The sequence below is a fragment of the Ursus americanus genome, chromosome 7 (genome assembly GCF_024610735.1).
Source record: "Ursus americanus isolate L20-20 chromosome 7, mUrsAme1.1.p, whole genome shotgun sequence".
NCBI classification, from domain to species: domain Eukaryota; kingdom Metazoa; phylum Chordata; class Mammalia; order Carnivora; family Ursidae; genus Ursus; species Ursus americanus.
Window position 1 is genome coordinate 67,790,299 of NC_142133.1, and position 15,058 is coordinate 67,805,356.

General features: G+C 46.7%; 1 protein-coding gene across 3 annotated transcripts; it reads right to left on the minus strand.

Annotated features, from left to right (window-relative positions):
• Positions 1 to 3,633: 3,633 nt before the first annotated feature.
• Positions 3,634 to 14,703, minus strand: FKBP1B (FKBP prolyl isomerase 1B). Of its 3 annotated transcripts, none has more exons than XM_087863829.1 (4): positions 14,650 to 14,703; positions 10,238 to 10,285; positions 5,350 to 5,462; positions 3,634 to 4,243 (listed from the first exon to the last, which is right to left on the minus strand). In XM_087863829.1, exons 3-4 carry the CDS (start codon positions 5,458 to 5,460, stop codon positions 4,115 to 4,117), a joined length of 240 nt encoding a protein of 79 aa, XP_087719955.1. In that variant the 5' UTR covers positions 5,461 to 5,462; positions 10,238 to 10,285; positions 14,650 to 14,703; the 3' UTR covers positions 3,634 to 4,114. The 3 variants fall into 3 exon arrangements, with proteins under 3 accessions (XP_087719955.1, XP_045664755.1, XP_045664756.1); XM_045808799.2 differs by lacking the exon at positions 14,650 to 14,703 and adding an exon at positions 13,761 to 13,930; XM_045808800.2 differs by lacking the exon at positions 14,650 to 14,703 and adding an exon at positions 13,761 to 13,930 and having other exon boundaries at positions 4,153 to 4,288.
• Positions 14,704 to 15,058: the final 355 nt, after the last annotated feature.

A 15,058-nucleotide genomic window follows, 5' to 3' on the forward strand; every position in this document is an offset into this window, starting at 1 on the left:
ATGAATAAAATGTTTACATAAAAAGTTGTTGTAACATCAACCAGTATTAACCATACCAGTACATTTGAATAATACTTGCCTTACAGTTAACAAAATACCTTTGTCAATATGGGTACCCCATCCTTAAAACAGAAGTCAGTTCTAGAAGTGGCCATTCAGATGACAGCACATTGTTAGAAATTTGAGAGCATGCTTCTTGGGTAGTGGTGTTGGTTGTTACATGTCTAAGATTGTATTATGCAGTCTTTTCCTTTAGTTAATAAGTGTCCGTGAATATCTTAGACCTTAGTTCATAGTATATCTTTGCTATAAATAGAATATTTAAGCTTATTCTTATAATCATATGCTCCCATGGAATGGAAATAGTATGGTTATTACCACATTTCATCATAGCTTGGCAGCTTGGAGGAGATAGCTATAATTTTCTTTTTATAGTTTAGTCATGGGCCAAATGGAAAAACATGGACCAATTGTTTTGTATATAACTATAACCCAAAATCAATTTGAAGACTACAAGCACTGGATCATTTAAATGGACAAAAAGCATCTATTCTACTTTTAAATGCATTTAGCTTTGATATCTATGCTTACTTTAAGATAATATGCTCTTTTATACTTCTGGTACTGTCTTCTCAAAGCCTACTATTGAAAATGAAGAAATTATTCCTATTAATTATGTCAGTACTTTTTGAAAGCACTGTAAAAGACTAGAAAGAACCATTTCTAAGAAGGGCAGGGAGATAACAAAGGAGCCATAGCTTTAATTTTCTTCTGAATGCTTTTATGGATTCCTTACTAATTTGTGTAATGCATGGTGTGCCTTTAGGTATTTACCAATGTAAAAATAATTTTTTTTAAAGATTTTATTTATTTATTTGACAGAGATAGAGACAGCCAGCGAGAGAGGGAACACGAGCAGGGGGAGTGGGAGAGGAAGAAGCAGGCTCATAGTGGAGGAGCCCGATGTGGGGCTCGATCCCATAACGTCGGTATCACACCCTGAGCCGAAGGCAGACGCTCAACCGTTGTGCCACCCAGGCGCCCCCTAAAAATAATTTTCTAAAAGACTTTTTTTGTAAGGGGAAAACAGACTTCGAGTGTGCTTTGTCTAAGTGGCAGACTGGCTTGCTCTAGTGGAGTTTTAAGTTAATAACAAGGGGAAATTCCTTCTATTGACAATTATGGCCAGTCCCGTCGTTTGGATTAGTATATCTGTTAGCTGAGTTTCATGACCTAAGGCTAAGAGTTTTAAAATTCCAGTCGTCCAGGGCACCTGGGTGGCACAGTTGGCTGAGCGTCAGCTCTTGGTTTCAACTCAGGTCATGATCTCAACGTCGTGAGATTGAGCTCCATGTTGGGCTCTGTGCTCAGTGTGGAGTCTGCTTAAGTTTCTCTCCCTCTCCCTCTGCCCCTCCCCCCTGTACTCTCTCTCTAATAAATAAATCTTTAAAAGAATTTTAAAAATTAAAATGTCCGATTGTGGGGCACCTGGCTGGCTCAGTCAGTACAGCATGTGACTCTTGATCGCATAGTCGTTAAGTTTGAGTCCCATGTTGGGTGTAGAAATTACTTTAAAAATAAAATCTTTAAAAATTCCAATTGTTTGGCAATTTTGTGGCCTGTCCCAGTTAAAAGAACTTGAATTCTGTAGATAAATCTTGAGCACCTCTGTGCCAGGTCTGTGTGTGCTAAGAAGCTGAGGCTATACTTTTAATCGGTCTTTTTCTACACCAGGCATCTAAGGCTATTTTTCAGACTGCCGCTTTTTTTTTTTTTTTTAAGATTTTTATTTATTTATTTGACAGAGATACAGGAGAGAGGGAAGACAAGCAGGGGGAGTGGGAAAGGGAAAAGCAGGCTCCCCACTGAGCAGGGAGCCTGACACAGGGCTCAATCGCAGGGTCCCGGAATCATGACCCGAGCCGAAGGCAGACGCCCAACAACTGAGCCACCCAGGCGCCCCTTCAGACTGCTTTTAGGAGTACAAGGGACAATCGTGCTCGTGCACATGTATGTGTATCGATGTGTGCCAGAGCTGCTTTACGTTCACCGAGGTTAAATTTTGAGTTTCTAAGAAAGATTTTGTATGAGTAGACTGGAAATTTGAAGATGACTGATACGACATAGATCTCATTACCACTCTCCTGCTTAACAACTCTCAGTGGCTCTCCCAGGACAATGTCCAAACTTGTTAGCATACTGTCTCATAATTTTCTGCATCATCTTTTAAGAGCGCCAGTAAAGCAGAGCCTGCAAAGCCTAGCATATCCTTTCCAGGTGCTAGCCAGTAGTTACTTGCATTTGTTTGTTTTGGTTCTCTTGGTGGGTGTCTCCCATGACCCCTTAACCTATGAATAGTCTACACTGAGATCTTTTTTCAGCTCCACAGTGGACACCTGAAATGGTTCTTGATGCCATTTTTAATTTTATCCTGCTGGTGTCACAGCAGAAAACAGGAGTATGTCTCTCATAACAGGCAAAGTTCTGAGAAATTATCAGAGACATTCGTGTCATTGAAAAAACCTGGGAACTAAGACATTCTGAAGGAAAGACCCCAGAAAGGAATGAGTGCAGCACCCTCTGGCTGGTCTGCTTCTACAACAGAAGTGAGACCAGGGGTTGGGTGATTAAAAGCAAAGCGCCCCCTTTCTCATTTCTTTTCCTCCATCTTAAAGCACTGCCTCTTAACTCCTTGATCTTCAGCGGAGGAATACAGCCAGGGCTTCCTGGAGACTAAAGGGGTAGATGAAGCAGACAAGATGACATGGACCTATTATCATTCGTATGACATTATGTGACATGTATCAATGAATCTATGCGGGAAACTAAGTACTAACCTACCAGCCTCTCCTCAATCTTAATCCAAGGCCTCACTGACAGAATAGCCCCGACTATGGCAAAGAACTTTTCTCACCTACGTCAAAAGAAAAATCTCTTAGCCACATTGCCCCAGGCTCCCTTGGCAAACACACAGCCCACACCAGTAAGTGGGCTGATGATAAACCCTAACTGGGAATTCCCATAAGTTATAGTAAATATAGATGGAAATAAGCAGTATATATGGAAACAAGTTCAGAATCATACATTCTCAGAAATAATACCCCAATGTAAGAGCAAAACTAGATGAAACTAAGCAGTAAATGCAAAAACAAGCTCAAAACCACACATTCCTTTTCAAAAGTAAGTTCCCAGCGTGAGTGAGTGTAGGGCTCGAAGACCTAACACACCTTCATTCATTCAGGCGTAGTGTTCTTTTCCTGCTGGGTGAGAACTCGTCCCTCTAAGTCCAAACACAGAGAGATTGCAAGGTCACGCAAGTGCTCAAATCCTATGTTGGACTGCTAGGCTATGGGGTTTGAACACAATACATTCCTTCGGTTATTCGGAGAAGAATTCTGAGCCTGTGAGGCGAGTGGCAAGTTAATACCTACCTTGTAGGGCTGCTTAGAGGGTTGGTGGCAATTTTATTTAAAAATATATAGAACAAGGCCCAGCATGTACAAAACTCACATCATAGCTATTATGTTTATTATCATTCCTGGCTACTTGGAAGGCTCCTTCCCACTCTTTCCCAAGGGCAACTGGTTATGTAGTCCTTAAAGCACTTCCTTCCTACAATAAGGATGGACAGGAATTTGTCAAGCACAGAGCCTTTATTTTACATATCATTTCCGAGGAGGACATTGTGTAAGTCAGCAGCCAACAGAATTGCTAAGAGAGAAAGTGACAGCAAAGGTAACTGGCTCAAGTCCCTCTGTGTATACCATGTACATTTCATGTCTGAGCACCTTGTGTGTCTGGCTTAAGTAAGGCAGTGTAGATTGTGCGAACGAGAAATCTGTATTCTGTGATCAGAAATGGCTACGACATGCATCACGCAAAATGCACAACCTGAAATGTTTTGATCTGCAACCGAAGTTTCCTCAAGCAAAGATGCGCGTGTACGATGATGAACATATACAGAGCAACTTGGGCAGAGCATGGATAATGCTGTGGGGCAGTGAGGTTAGCGCACTGATCAAGAGCCCCAAGCAGGAGGAGCCGTCCCAGTGGCAGAGCAGGCTCGGAGGGTGAGCAGCAGCCATCTCCAGCCACCTCGAGTTCCTTCCTGCCTTCACTCTAAGTTGAGCAGCTCCACGTCAAAGATGAGGGTGGCATTGGGAGGGATGACACCAGGGTGGCCCGTGGCTCCATACGCCACATCGGGGGTGCAGGTCAGCTTCGCCCTCTGCCCCAAGCTCATCTAGCAGGGATGGGGGCAGATGGGGAGAGGAGAAAGAGGACCCAGCTTGATTTAAAAGAAAAAAGTAAGATAACTATGGCATTTTCCCACACCATCCTCAAAGTAACTCCGAAGATCTGAGATGAATTTTCTATGGGGCACACTGAAGTGATGCCGAATTGAGATTCTGCCTCAGACTAGCAGAGACTTCACTGCGGGGCAGTAACTTCCACCAAGTAGTCCCAAATTCATTCATCCAACAACCACTGCTGGTTATTCAACTAGTGCATGGCCCCAACACTTCGATTGGTTCATTATTGTTCCTCACCCTCTTCCAAAAGAACCTAAAGAGGGCATGTAAAGAGCACACATCCAAGTACACACTCAAGGAGATAAAGGAGCAACCATTAAAGATGTGAAGCAATCAGAGGCCACCGCAAGGTGCGGAGGGCTGAGAGAGCTACTCTAACAGAGCATCGTATGGCTTCAGAGACCAAGGGAGAAGAGCATGAACCAGGGCTCATCACAGCAGTCATCAAGGACACCTGGCACTGGTGGGACAGGTGAAATTTGAAAAAATCGATTTTTAAATTTTGAATAACCAACTCAAAAATTTGAAGGGCTCGGTTAATAGTACTGTATCAATGTTAATGTGCAATTGATCACAAACTCATGTAATTTGATCATTGTACTATGGTTATGTAAAATGTTAACGTTTGGGGAAGCTGGGCAAAGAATATATGGGAACTATTTCTGTGATATTTTTGCAAGTCTGAAATTTTTAAGTTAAAAAACAAAAACAAAAACAAAAACCCCTTGGCCTCCCCACCCCTCAACTCTCCTGCTGCCTCTGTCCCAGACAGCTGGTAGCTCGCAGGCCTCCGAAGCTAGTTCTGAGCAAGCCTGGAGGGTTGTGCTTGGAATGAGAGCCCCCAGTGACTTAAAGGAGTCATGCTGGCAATGAGAGGGAAGGGGTGGGGGCACAAAGCCAAGGACAGAATCTGGATGGCGTCCCCATGCCCTGGCAGCAAAGTCAAAGCTGTGGCTGTCTGTGATAGGGCAAGGGCAGCGTACTGAGCCCAGACTCCAACTCCCCGAATTCTCCCTACTGAGGATTCCCATCCTACCTGGGCTGCACCCTCTTCAAAACCCTTGATGACTTCCTGTTTGCCAATTCTGAACTTGAAAGGTTTGTTTCTGTCTCTGGACGAATCGAATTTCTTTCCATTTTGGAGCATTCCTGTGAAAGCAAGAATAGGATGGAGAAGAGCGGTGGTCATGAGTTAACTCCCAGTTCTGGGGCCGCATGTCTAAAATGGAATTCCTATTTGGCACAAACTGCGTCTCTTCCAATCTCCCCACCTGTCCTGTTGCCCAAGCAAGAAACCCAGATACTTTGCTCTACCTTACCCCACGTGCAGCCTATCACTAAGTCCTACACATCTCTGCAATCTACTTGCTTTCTCCATTTCTACTGCCACCACCCCGTGACTGCACCACGTCCCCATCATGTCTCACCTGTGTGCGGAACACCCTCTAACTGGTCTTTCTACTCCACTCTCACTCCTCCATTCCAGCCTCCACATGACACCCATGACTGTCTTTTATAAACATGTATCTGATCATGTTACTCCCTTGCTTAAAACACGTCAATAGCTCCCCGAGGCAGAATCTAAATGCCTACACTGCACACAGGCCCTTCAAGATCCAGATATATATATATATATAGCCTGCCTGATAACCCCTCTCTGCTCTCCCCTGCCTCTCCTTCCCCCCATGTCCTATTCAGGGCACACCTTTCTCAAATACCTCTGTGCTTTACAACCTTTTCTGAGCCACTTCCTCAGCCCGAAGATGTTTCTGCCTCAGGTTGCATCCTCACCTGCTTTTCACAAGGTTCCCTCAACACACAAAACCCAAAGGCCATATCATCATCCCCTTCCTGCAATGAACAGAGCAAAGTGAGCCAGTCAAGGGTGGCCTCCAGACCCCATAAAAAGGGCCTGTTTGAACCCGGAACACCCCGATGCTGTCTCCAGCAGTTTGGAGCATCCCTGAGCCTCCAGGTGTGGCTGCCTTGTCATCCCTGACGTACAAACACTTCTCATTCCTGCTGCCTAAGGCTCAAGAGCTGTTTTTCTGTTTTTAGTTCGTTTGGTGATTGGCTCAAAGATCAGACCTACTGTAAACGATGCTCTCCCACGATTTCTTCCTGCAGCCTGCAGACCACAACAAAAGGCAATTTGAGACCAGAGAAAGATTTGGCCTATGAGTTCAGAGACTGGATTCTGACTTCATGCTGGCACTAACTCATTGTGTAAAGTTAGGCAAATCACTTCCTTTCTCATGGTCTCAGATTTGCCATGTTTAATGTGGGAGGTCTGGACAAGCTTAGTGTCTGAGCATCTATGACTCCACTTCCGAATTCCTACCACTTATATACGAGTGACAGTCTCATTTTTCTACCTTCTGGGTAGAATAAATTGGACTCTTGCCCTGGGTACAAAATCAGGCAAAGGAGAAAACCCTGTGGCTATACAGATGGATACTAAGGAGATGAAATACAAACTCATGCATGATACAGGTTAAGATATTCAGATACACAGAGATACTCATGCGGGCGCATGGGCACTTATGCACACACTTTCAGAAGAAAGACCCTCATGGTCAAACAGATGCTAAGAAAATATTTAAATCCACAAATCTACATACATTCACACAGACACATACTTGGACAAAAACACATATGTGTATGAACACACACACTCCCTTTGAAGACTGGCTTTCTCATTCCCCAATTTCTTCAGGTTTCATACGACTTAATATACTTCAGGACACATACAGTTATCTACTGCTACAAGTTCAGCCCAAACCATGCAGCCCAGAAAAAGACCCACATATACGTGGTTACCTGATTCAACAAAGGTGCCACGGCAATGCAACAGATAAAGGATGATTTTTTTTTTATTAATGTTGCTGGATCAACTGCATATCCATATGGAGAAAAAAATGAAACTTGACCCCTACTTTATGCACACATAAAAATCGATTCCAGATGAATCACAGAATTAAATATGAAACATAAAATAATAAAGCTTCTACAAGATAACAAACAGAAGAACATCTTCATGACCCAGGGACAAAGATTTCTGAACTGAACACAAAAGTACTAACTATAAAGGAAAAGATCGATACGTAGCACTTCATTAAAATTAAGAACTTCTAGAAGTGCCTGGTTGGCTTCATAGGTTAAACATCTGCCTTTGCTCAGGTCATGACCCCAGGGTCCTGGAATTGAGCCCCGCATCGGCTTCCTGCTAAGTGGGGAGTCTGCTTCTCCCTCTGCCTGTCGCTCCCCCTGCTTGAACTCTCTCTCTGGGTGTGCTCTGTCTTTTTTTTGTTTTAAAAAAAATTAATTAAATTAAGAACTTCTATTCAAAAAATGCCATTAAGAGAGTAAAAAGACAAGCTCTGGCATGGGAGGTGATTGGAATCAGTATAACTAACAAAAGACTCATACCTAGAATATATAAAGAATTCCTGGGGTGCCTGGGTGGTGCATAAGCATCTGACTCCTGATTTCAGCTCAGGTCATGATCTCAGGGCTGTGAGATCGAGCCCTGGGTTGGGCTCTGTGCTGGGCATGAAGCCTGCTTAAGATTCTCTCTCTCCCTCTCCCTCTGCCCCCCGACCCCATGCTCTCTCTCACTCTCTCTCTCTCTAAAAAAAAAAAAAAAAATTCCTTTAAAGACAGCCAACCTAATTTTTATAATTGGACAAAACTTGAGCAGACTAAAGAGGATATCCAAATGGCCAGTAAGTGCATGAAAAGGTACTCAACTTCATTAGTCATCAGGGCAACGCCAATCAAAACTACAAGATACCACTGGACATCCACCTGAGTGGACCAAAAACAAAACAAAAACATGAGGATGCCAAGTTGACGAGGACGCAGGAGAACTGGAACTCTCACACATGGCTGGTGGCAGTGGAAATCGGCATGACTACTTTGGGAAGCTGTTTGGCAGTATCTGCTAAAGCTGAGCATTGGTATAACCCCATGCCCACCTAACTCCACTTCTGGGCGTATACCAACCGAAATGTGTACATATGTGCACCAAAAGACACCTACGAGACTGTTCGAAGCAATACTACTCATAATAGCCAGAAACTATCAACAACCCAAATGTTCATCAATTGTTGAAAAGATAAATTGTAGTATATTCATCACACAATGAACTGTACAGGACTAAAAAAGAACAAATCAGGGGCTCCTGGATGACTCAATCGGTTAAGCATCTGACTCTTGATTTCAGTTCAGGTCATGATCTCAGGGTCATGGGATTGAGCCCCGAGTCGGGCTCCACACTCAGCACAGAGTCTACTTGAGATTCTCTCTCTCCCTCTCCCTCGGCCCCTCCCCCCACTCGTGTGTGTACTCTCTCTCTCTCTCTCAAATAAATAAATAAATCTTTAAAAAAAAGAACGAACCACTTTCACAGACATAATCTCACAGACATAATATTGAGTAAAATAAACCAAACACAAAAGAGAAAATACTCTATGATCCCATTTATATGATATTCAATAACAGGCCAAGCCAAACGATGGGGACAAAGGTGTGAATGCTGGTTACTTCCGGGAGGTGTAATGACTAGGAGGAGGCATGAGGGAGATGCCTGAGCCTGGGGGTTCTGGAAATGTATGTGTTGGTCTGGATGGTAGTCATATATAAGTGTAATCACTTCGAAAAATTTCATTGAGCTGTACATTTTAGATTTATGTTCTCTACTGTGTTTATATTTAATTTAAAAGTTTACCAAAAAGTCCCATACAGTCTCTTGCTGGGTTTGATGAGACAGTCCTTCCCCAAACCAGAGGCACTCATGGCTAATGTTAGTGTTTAATGAACATTGCCTGCTCTCTGTATCTACTATAAAAAGTCTTTGCAAAAGGATGTTGTGGTTTTAGTAACTTGATAAGTACTGGTCTGTCTACAACATGTAGAACAGATAAATCAATTACACAGGTCAGAGGCCCCAGAGGACTCATGGTAATTAGGCCACATCACCGGGAGATAAAACACAGCTCTAGCCCACTGACGTCAGCGACCGGCAACACAGCTGTTGAGAAATACCCACACTGTCTGCCTAGATTTAACCTGGCACTTCACACTGGCCCAGAGAACTGCTAAAAATGGCCCCATCTGAATACGTCCTAGGAATTAAACTGGCCTTGCTGTCTGCTAAGTGGCTGTCACCAAGTTTGCCACATTGGGAAGCAGGTCACAAGGCAGAGCACTCGCCCCTCTGGGAACAAATACCTGCTCGTGATCTTTCTGCCAGCCGTCCTCAGGAATCCATCTAGAATGTTCCTCAGCCCACCTGACCTTCCAGTACAGAGCATCCAAGAGGGATCAGCAGAGATGTGGGGGGCTCCAGCACCCTGAGACAGGCACGGCTGTCACCCCCCCACCCACACTGCATCAGAGACCCTGGATCACTGGTCTCTCCCACTCCCCAGAGCCCCAAAGAAGGAAGGAATCCTCCCTTTTCATCTGTGTCCCCAGTGCCCAGGACAGCATCTTGCACACAGGAGGTACTCAACAACAGTAGGCAAGTCAAATAGTCTCTTTTTGAAAAAAGAAAGGAAATGCTGAGGAGGTCAACCTCCTCTTCTCTAATAATATTGTAAGAGGAAAAAGGAGTCTGTAGGGAAGAGCAGGGCTCTCAGAGCTTTAAGAAGGGATTCCAAATATCAGACAGAACCAGGAGGGCCAGGCTCCACAGAGGGCTCCTGATGGTGCAAGTGGGGAAGGGGTAACCTTGCAAGCCCCCTTTCCCATATGCACAAGGCTGGCTTGAGAAATGGGGGGATAGCTGGTCAGAGGGAGACTTGGCTATCTGAGGCTTTGGGCCTGAGCCAGGGCGCAGATACCTCCGGAGAGGAGTATCAGAGGAAAGGCCTCCCTCGGGAGGGGCAGGTCTGGGTGAAGCCTGAGGGAGCAAAGCCTACCTGTGTAGTGCACCACACACGTCTGTCCCTTCTTGGGAAATGTCCTTCCTGCAAGGAGACATGACAGCAGATGAATGAATAAGGTATTGGAGAAAGTCACCTGGGACGTTCAGGTGTGACTGTGACCCAGAGGTCTGGCCCACATTCCCCTCCATACCTTGGAGATGCCCATGGCTCTAGTTCTGGCTCCCTGCCTCCTGTGAGCCAGATTAGTCTCTTCACCTCTCCTTATTTGATTTGAACTTTATACCCTTGGGTTCCTCAACTCCACTCTCTCCTTGTTATTTTCCTTTCCTTGACTGCTCCTTTTACTTTCCTTCATCCATTCTACAAACATTTCCTGACAGCCTACTATGTGCCTAGACCAGATTTCAGAAACACAGAGCAATCTATGAACTCATGGTGAAGTTAGGGAAACAGACACATAAATAAATAATAGATTATAGTGCAGGATGATGACTGCAAGCAAGGATTAATAAGCATAATCATTCACAAATATTTACAGAATACCTACTATATGCGAAGCCTGGGCCTGATTTCAGGGACCTGGCAGTAAACCATACAGACAAGATCCCTAATCCTTGGAGTTTACATTCTAATGGAGGGAAACAAACAGTACTCAGATAAACAAGACAATTATAAATTATGATAATTCTCTAAAGGAAAGAAACACAATGACAAGTTAAAGAGACACAATGATCAGACCATTTTAGAAAGGGTGGTCCAGGATGGCCTCTCAGAAAAGGTGACATTTGGGCTGAATCTTGAAGAATGAGCAAAATGCTGGGAAAAGCACTGCAGGAAGAGGGAGCTGCAAGTGCATAAACCTTGAGGCAGGAAAAGATTGGAGCATTTGCAGAAGAGAAAGAAGACTGGTGACTGGAAAGAAGAGAGGGAGAGGGAGACAAGTGGGAAAGAGCCGGATCATGCCTGGTATTGCGGGGCTGGATTTAACTCCAAGTGCAATAGGAAGCCACTGGAGGGTTTTAAGCAAGAGAATGACATAATCTGAATTAAGATTTTATAAGATCACTCTGGCTGCTGTGTGTAGGATGGACGGTTAGGCGCCTGTTGCAATAATCCAGACAGGAAATCAATTATGGCTTGAATTAATGTGGTGGCAGCAGAGAAGAGAGCAAAAGAGATGTATTTGGGAGACAGGGCTGACAGGGTACATTAGTGGAGTGGAGATGGGGTCCAGGATGAGGGAGAAGGAGAAATCGAGTACAATGCTTGAGTTTTCAGTTTGGGCAACTGGATGGACAGTGGAACTAATTCCAGGTGGGGAAGACTAGGGAGGAGCAGATTTGAGCAGTTGGCAATCTTGAAATGCCTATTAGACATCTGAGTTTATATTGCAAGTAGGCAGATGGAGAGTCTGCACTGGAGGTATAAATCTGGGTGGAATTTAAAGCCACAGGCCTGGATAGCAAAGCTTTGGGAGGCTAACAACTGAGCCAATATGTTGAGGACTCTATGGGGAGTCAGGGAAGGCATCAGAGAGGAGATAAGGGTTAAACTGGGTCTTAAAAGATTAATAGTTTGCTAGAGGAAGTAAAGGGAGGTAATCTGGGAAGAGCGAACAACACATTCAAAGGCCCAGAATCAAGAACTAGTGGGATCCCTGTCTGGCTCACTGTTGTAACCCTAGGACCTAGCACATTGTACATGTTCGATAAATATTTGCACAATGACTGGTGTGTTTAACCACTTGCAGGCAGCTTGCCGAAGCTAGAGAAAAAGGTGGTAGTGGCAGTAAGGGCTGTAGTAAGAAAAGAGGCTCTACTGTGGAACATAAGACTAGACTAGCTTACTATCTGTCGGGAGAAGGAAAGGGAAGATTCATTAAAATACAAGGCAGAGGGCCGGGTGGGGGAGGAGCAGAATGGGATGGGACCGTCAAACATGCATTTTAAAGGGTCCTCAGGCTATGGTGAGGAAAATAGGCCGTGAGTTAGGGAGACCCAATGGAAGGCAGAGAGCTGAGACTGGAGGTGGGGAGACCAGTTTAGAGGATGTGCAGAAATCCAGGTGAGAGATGGTGGTGGATGGAACCAGAGCAGGGGCTAAAGGGATGGAGCCTAGAGATTTTCAGCAGAAGGACCAAGTCCTGTCAGACTTGCTGTGAGGCTTGACCAAGACCCGGTGTCTCTAGTGTTAACAGTACAGTAGCTTGGTCCTTTTGTGCTTTCTTGACTCAAGGGTTTAGACTGTTAAAAGCAGGCCAAAGCTCTTGCAGGCTTCCTCTAAAAATCTAATCTCCCTCAAGAGAAAATGCCCTTTGTCCTTGGCCAGAGAGGGAGGATAAGCAGAGAAAACTCTAAAGGCTACTTTGAGCTAGGGAAGGGAGAAGAAGCCTCCAGCCCCTTGGCAGAACTCAGTGGCAGTGCTCTGGGGTGTGACAAAGTCTCAGGGAGATGCTTCCTGGGACCCAGCCTCATGGTTCCTAGGGTGGGCAAAGAAGCCTGTACCTGGGGGGTGATAAGGGTAGGGGCTGGGCCCTCTAAGGACCATTGCCTTTAACAAGAACCAAGAGGTCCTCCAATTTCCTAGAAGGGGTGGGGGTTGTCGGTTATGTCTCACATGAAGTTTGTCTATCAAATTCTGCAGAAATGGGGGCTCTGGACTGGATTAAGTTTCATTTAAAAATTAAAAAATGGCTATTCCTTGCACATCCAGACCCAATTATACAAGAGATGCCTGGCTTGGGAAAGTGCGTGGTGCCAGTTCTGGGGGCAGGGAAAAGGGAATAACAGAGGAGTGCTTGGGAGTGGGGAGGACAAGGAGCATGAGTTGTTTTGGACTTGCTGAATTAGGTATCCGTGGGACATCCAGGTAGAGGTCGAGCCGCAGCTGGATAAATGGACCACCTTGAACTCGGGTCGGAGATCTGGGCTAAAGGCTTAAGTTTGGAGGGCATCGGTTTGAGACGGTAATGAAAGCCATGGAAGCGTACAGGATGGCTGGAGAGGCTGAGTGGGGCGGGGAGGATAAAGCAAGATGCAGAGGCGGCGGAGGGAGCGCTTCTTCCTTCCCAGACTGGCTCGGTCCCCACAACATCTCACCGCCCAGCCCACAGGGGCCGCCCGATCGGAGGCCCGAAGGGGGGCGCGTTAGAAAGGATTGCCCCAAGCAGAAGGGAACCCTTCCAGCTGTCCCCAGAGCTCACCTAGCAGGGCAGGGAAAGCAGAGCTAAAGCCCTGCGCTGGGAAATCAGCAGTAGCAGATAACTGAGAGGTTACAGCGGCTGCAGCGGCGGCCCGAGGCCCCCGGGGCGGTGGCGGGCCGCAGACCCCCGACTCCTGGCCGCCGCCTTCGATCCCCTAGGTGAGCCGGCGCGGAAGGGGATGGTGGAGGATCGTCTGCTAGACTCCCCAACAATCCCGTCTGGGGTCTCCTCCAGCCGCCCCATCCTATGCCCGCCCCCGATTCAGCACCCTCCGCGCTACCTCAGAATCAGACCCCCGCCCGCCCGGCTCCGCCCCGGGACCCTTCCTCCTCCCCCGGCTCCGCCGCCCGGTACCGTCTCCCGGGGAGATGGTCTCGATCTCCACGCCCATCGCAGTCCCACTGGCCCCGCCTCCGAGGGTCCCCGCTGCTGCCCCGACCCCGGCTCGGCTCCGGCCCTGGCCCGGCTGGCGCTCCGGCTCGCCTCCCCGCCGCCACTGCAGAGCCGGAGGAGGTGCGGCGGGAGTCGGGACCTGCGCGGGGAGGGGCCACGGGGAAGGGGGCGACGGGGCGGAGCGGCGCGGAAAGGTGGGGTCGACTGGGGCGGGGCCCGGGGGAAGGGACCCTGACGCGGCTGCTCCAGAGCGTGGCCAGGCTAACGGTCATTAACTGGGGAGGATGGCGAGGGAGGCATGAGACACCCGCGCATCCATCCATGCATCCATGCATCCATCCATTTATCCATCGATCTATCCATCCGTTCCACACAGATTTATCTAGCATCTACTCTGTGCTAAGCTCTGGGGAGTCAACCCGGTCCCACAGACTAGGGGAAGGCCGGCAACTAAACCAACACTTTAAATAGATGCGCTCACTGGAGTTCAGAACGTTATGGAAGCACCTGATAGGTACTTACCCTAGCTCGACTGCCCGGAATGTAGGCGCATTCTGGGGATGCGCGGGGCGTGGGGGGGGGGGGGAGGCGGAGGGGAATGGGAGGGAGGGAGGAAACCATTCATTACCCTACCGCAACCACCCTAAACCCCTATTCACCATTCCGCGTAGTTCTGCCCCACTCACAGGTAGTTTCCCACCTTTCAAGGCAAAGCACTGCGCCCTGCGGATACCAATTAAATTAAAGCAGAATCGCTGTCGTTAAAGAACGAAATTTGTGACGGGTGGGGACACAGAGTTAGTTACAGCGTGGAGTGATTCGAGCTGTGAGATGAATGAGTAAATTGTACCTTGAGCTCTTCTTCCACACCAGACCCTTCACCGCTACCCAAAACAGTTTCAGGAATCTGGAAAGATATATTTGGAGGAGATAAATTTGCTTGAAGAATGAATGGAACTTTAATTTTTTTCCCTCTCTTTTTCTCTCATTTTTCCCTGCATTGTTCTAAAAATTGACTTGAGAGCATGATTCTGACCGGTGGTACTGGAATATAGGCACGGGGAGAGAAGCCTGAGCAGAGGCAGCCTGAGTGGGCCCTAGAATGTTCTTCGTCCATTTCCTCCCCCCACCACGCCCCCACTCTCCCAGGTGGTTAGGTCACATTTCAGGTTATCAGTCTTGCTGAAGGAGGACTGGCTGTTTTGTTCAAGAAAGATGATTGTCAACTGTACTATGAGGGTCAGCATCTGAAACTCCCT

What these genes read in the sequence shown, in the direction of transcription:
- FKBP1B (XM_045808799.2), bottom strand. Translation starts at nt 13,797, where the DNA reads ATGGGCGTGGAGATCGAGACCATCTCCCCGGGAGACG. An exon ending in GACCATCTCCCCGGGAGACG is followed by an intron (nt 10,286 to 13,760) that starts GTACCGGGCGGC and finishes GTCTCCTTGCAG; the next exon opens with GAAGGACATTTCCCAAGAAG. An exon ending in GTGTGTGGTGCACTACACAG is followed by an intron (nt 5,463 to 10,237) that starts GTAGGCTTTGCT and finishes TTGCTTTCACAG; the next exon opens with GAATGCTCCAAAATGGAAAG.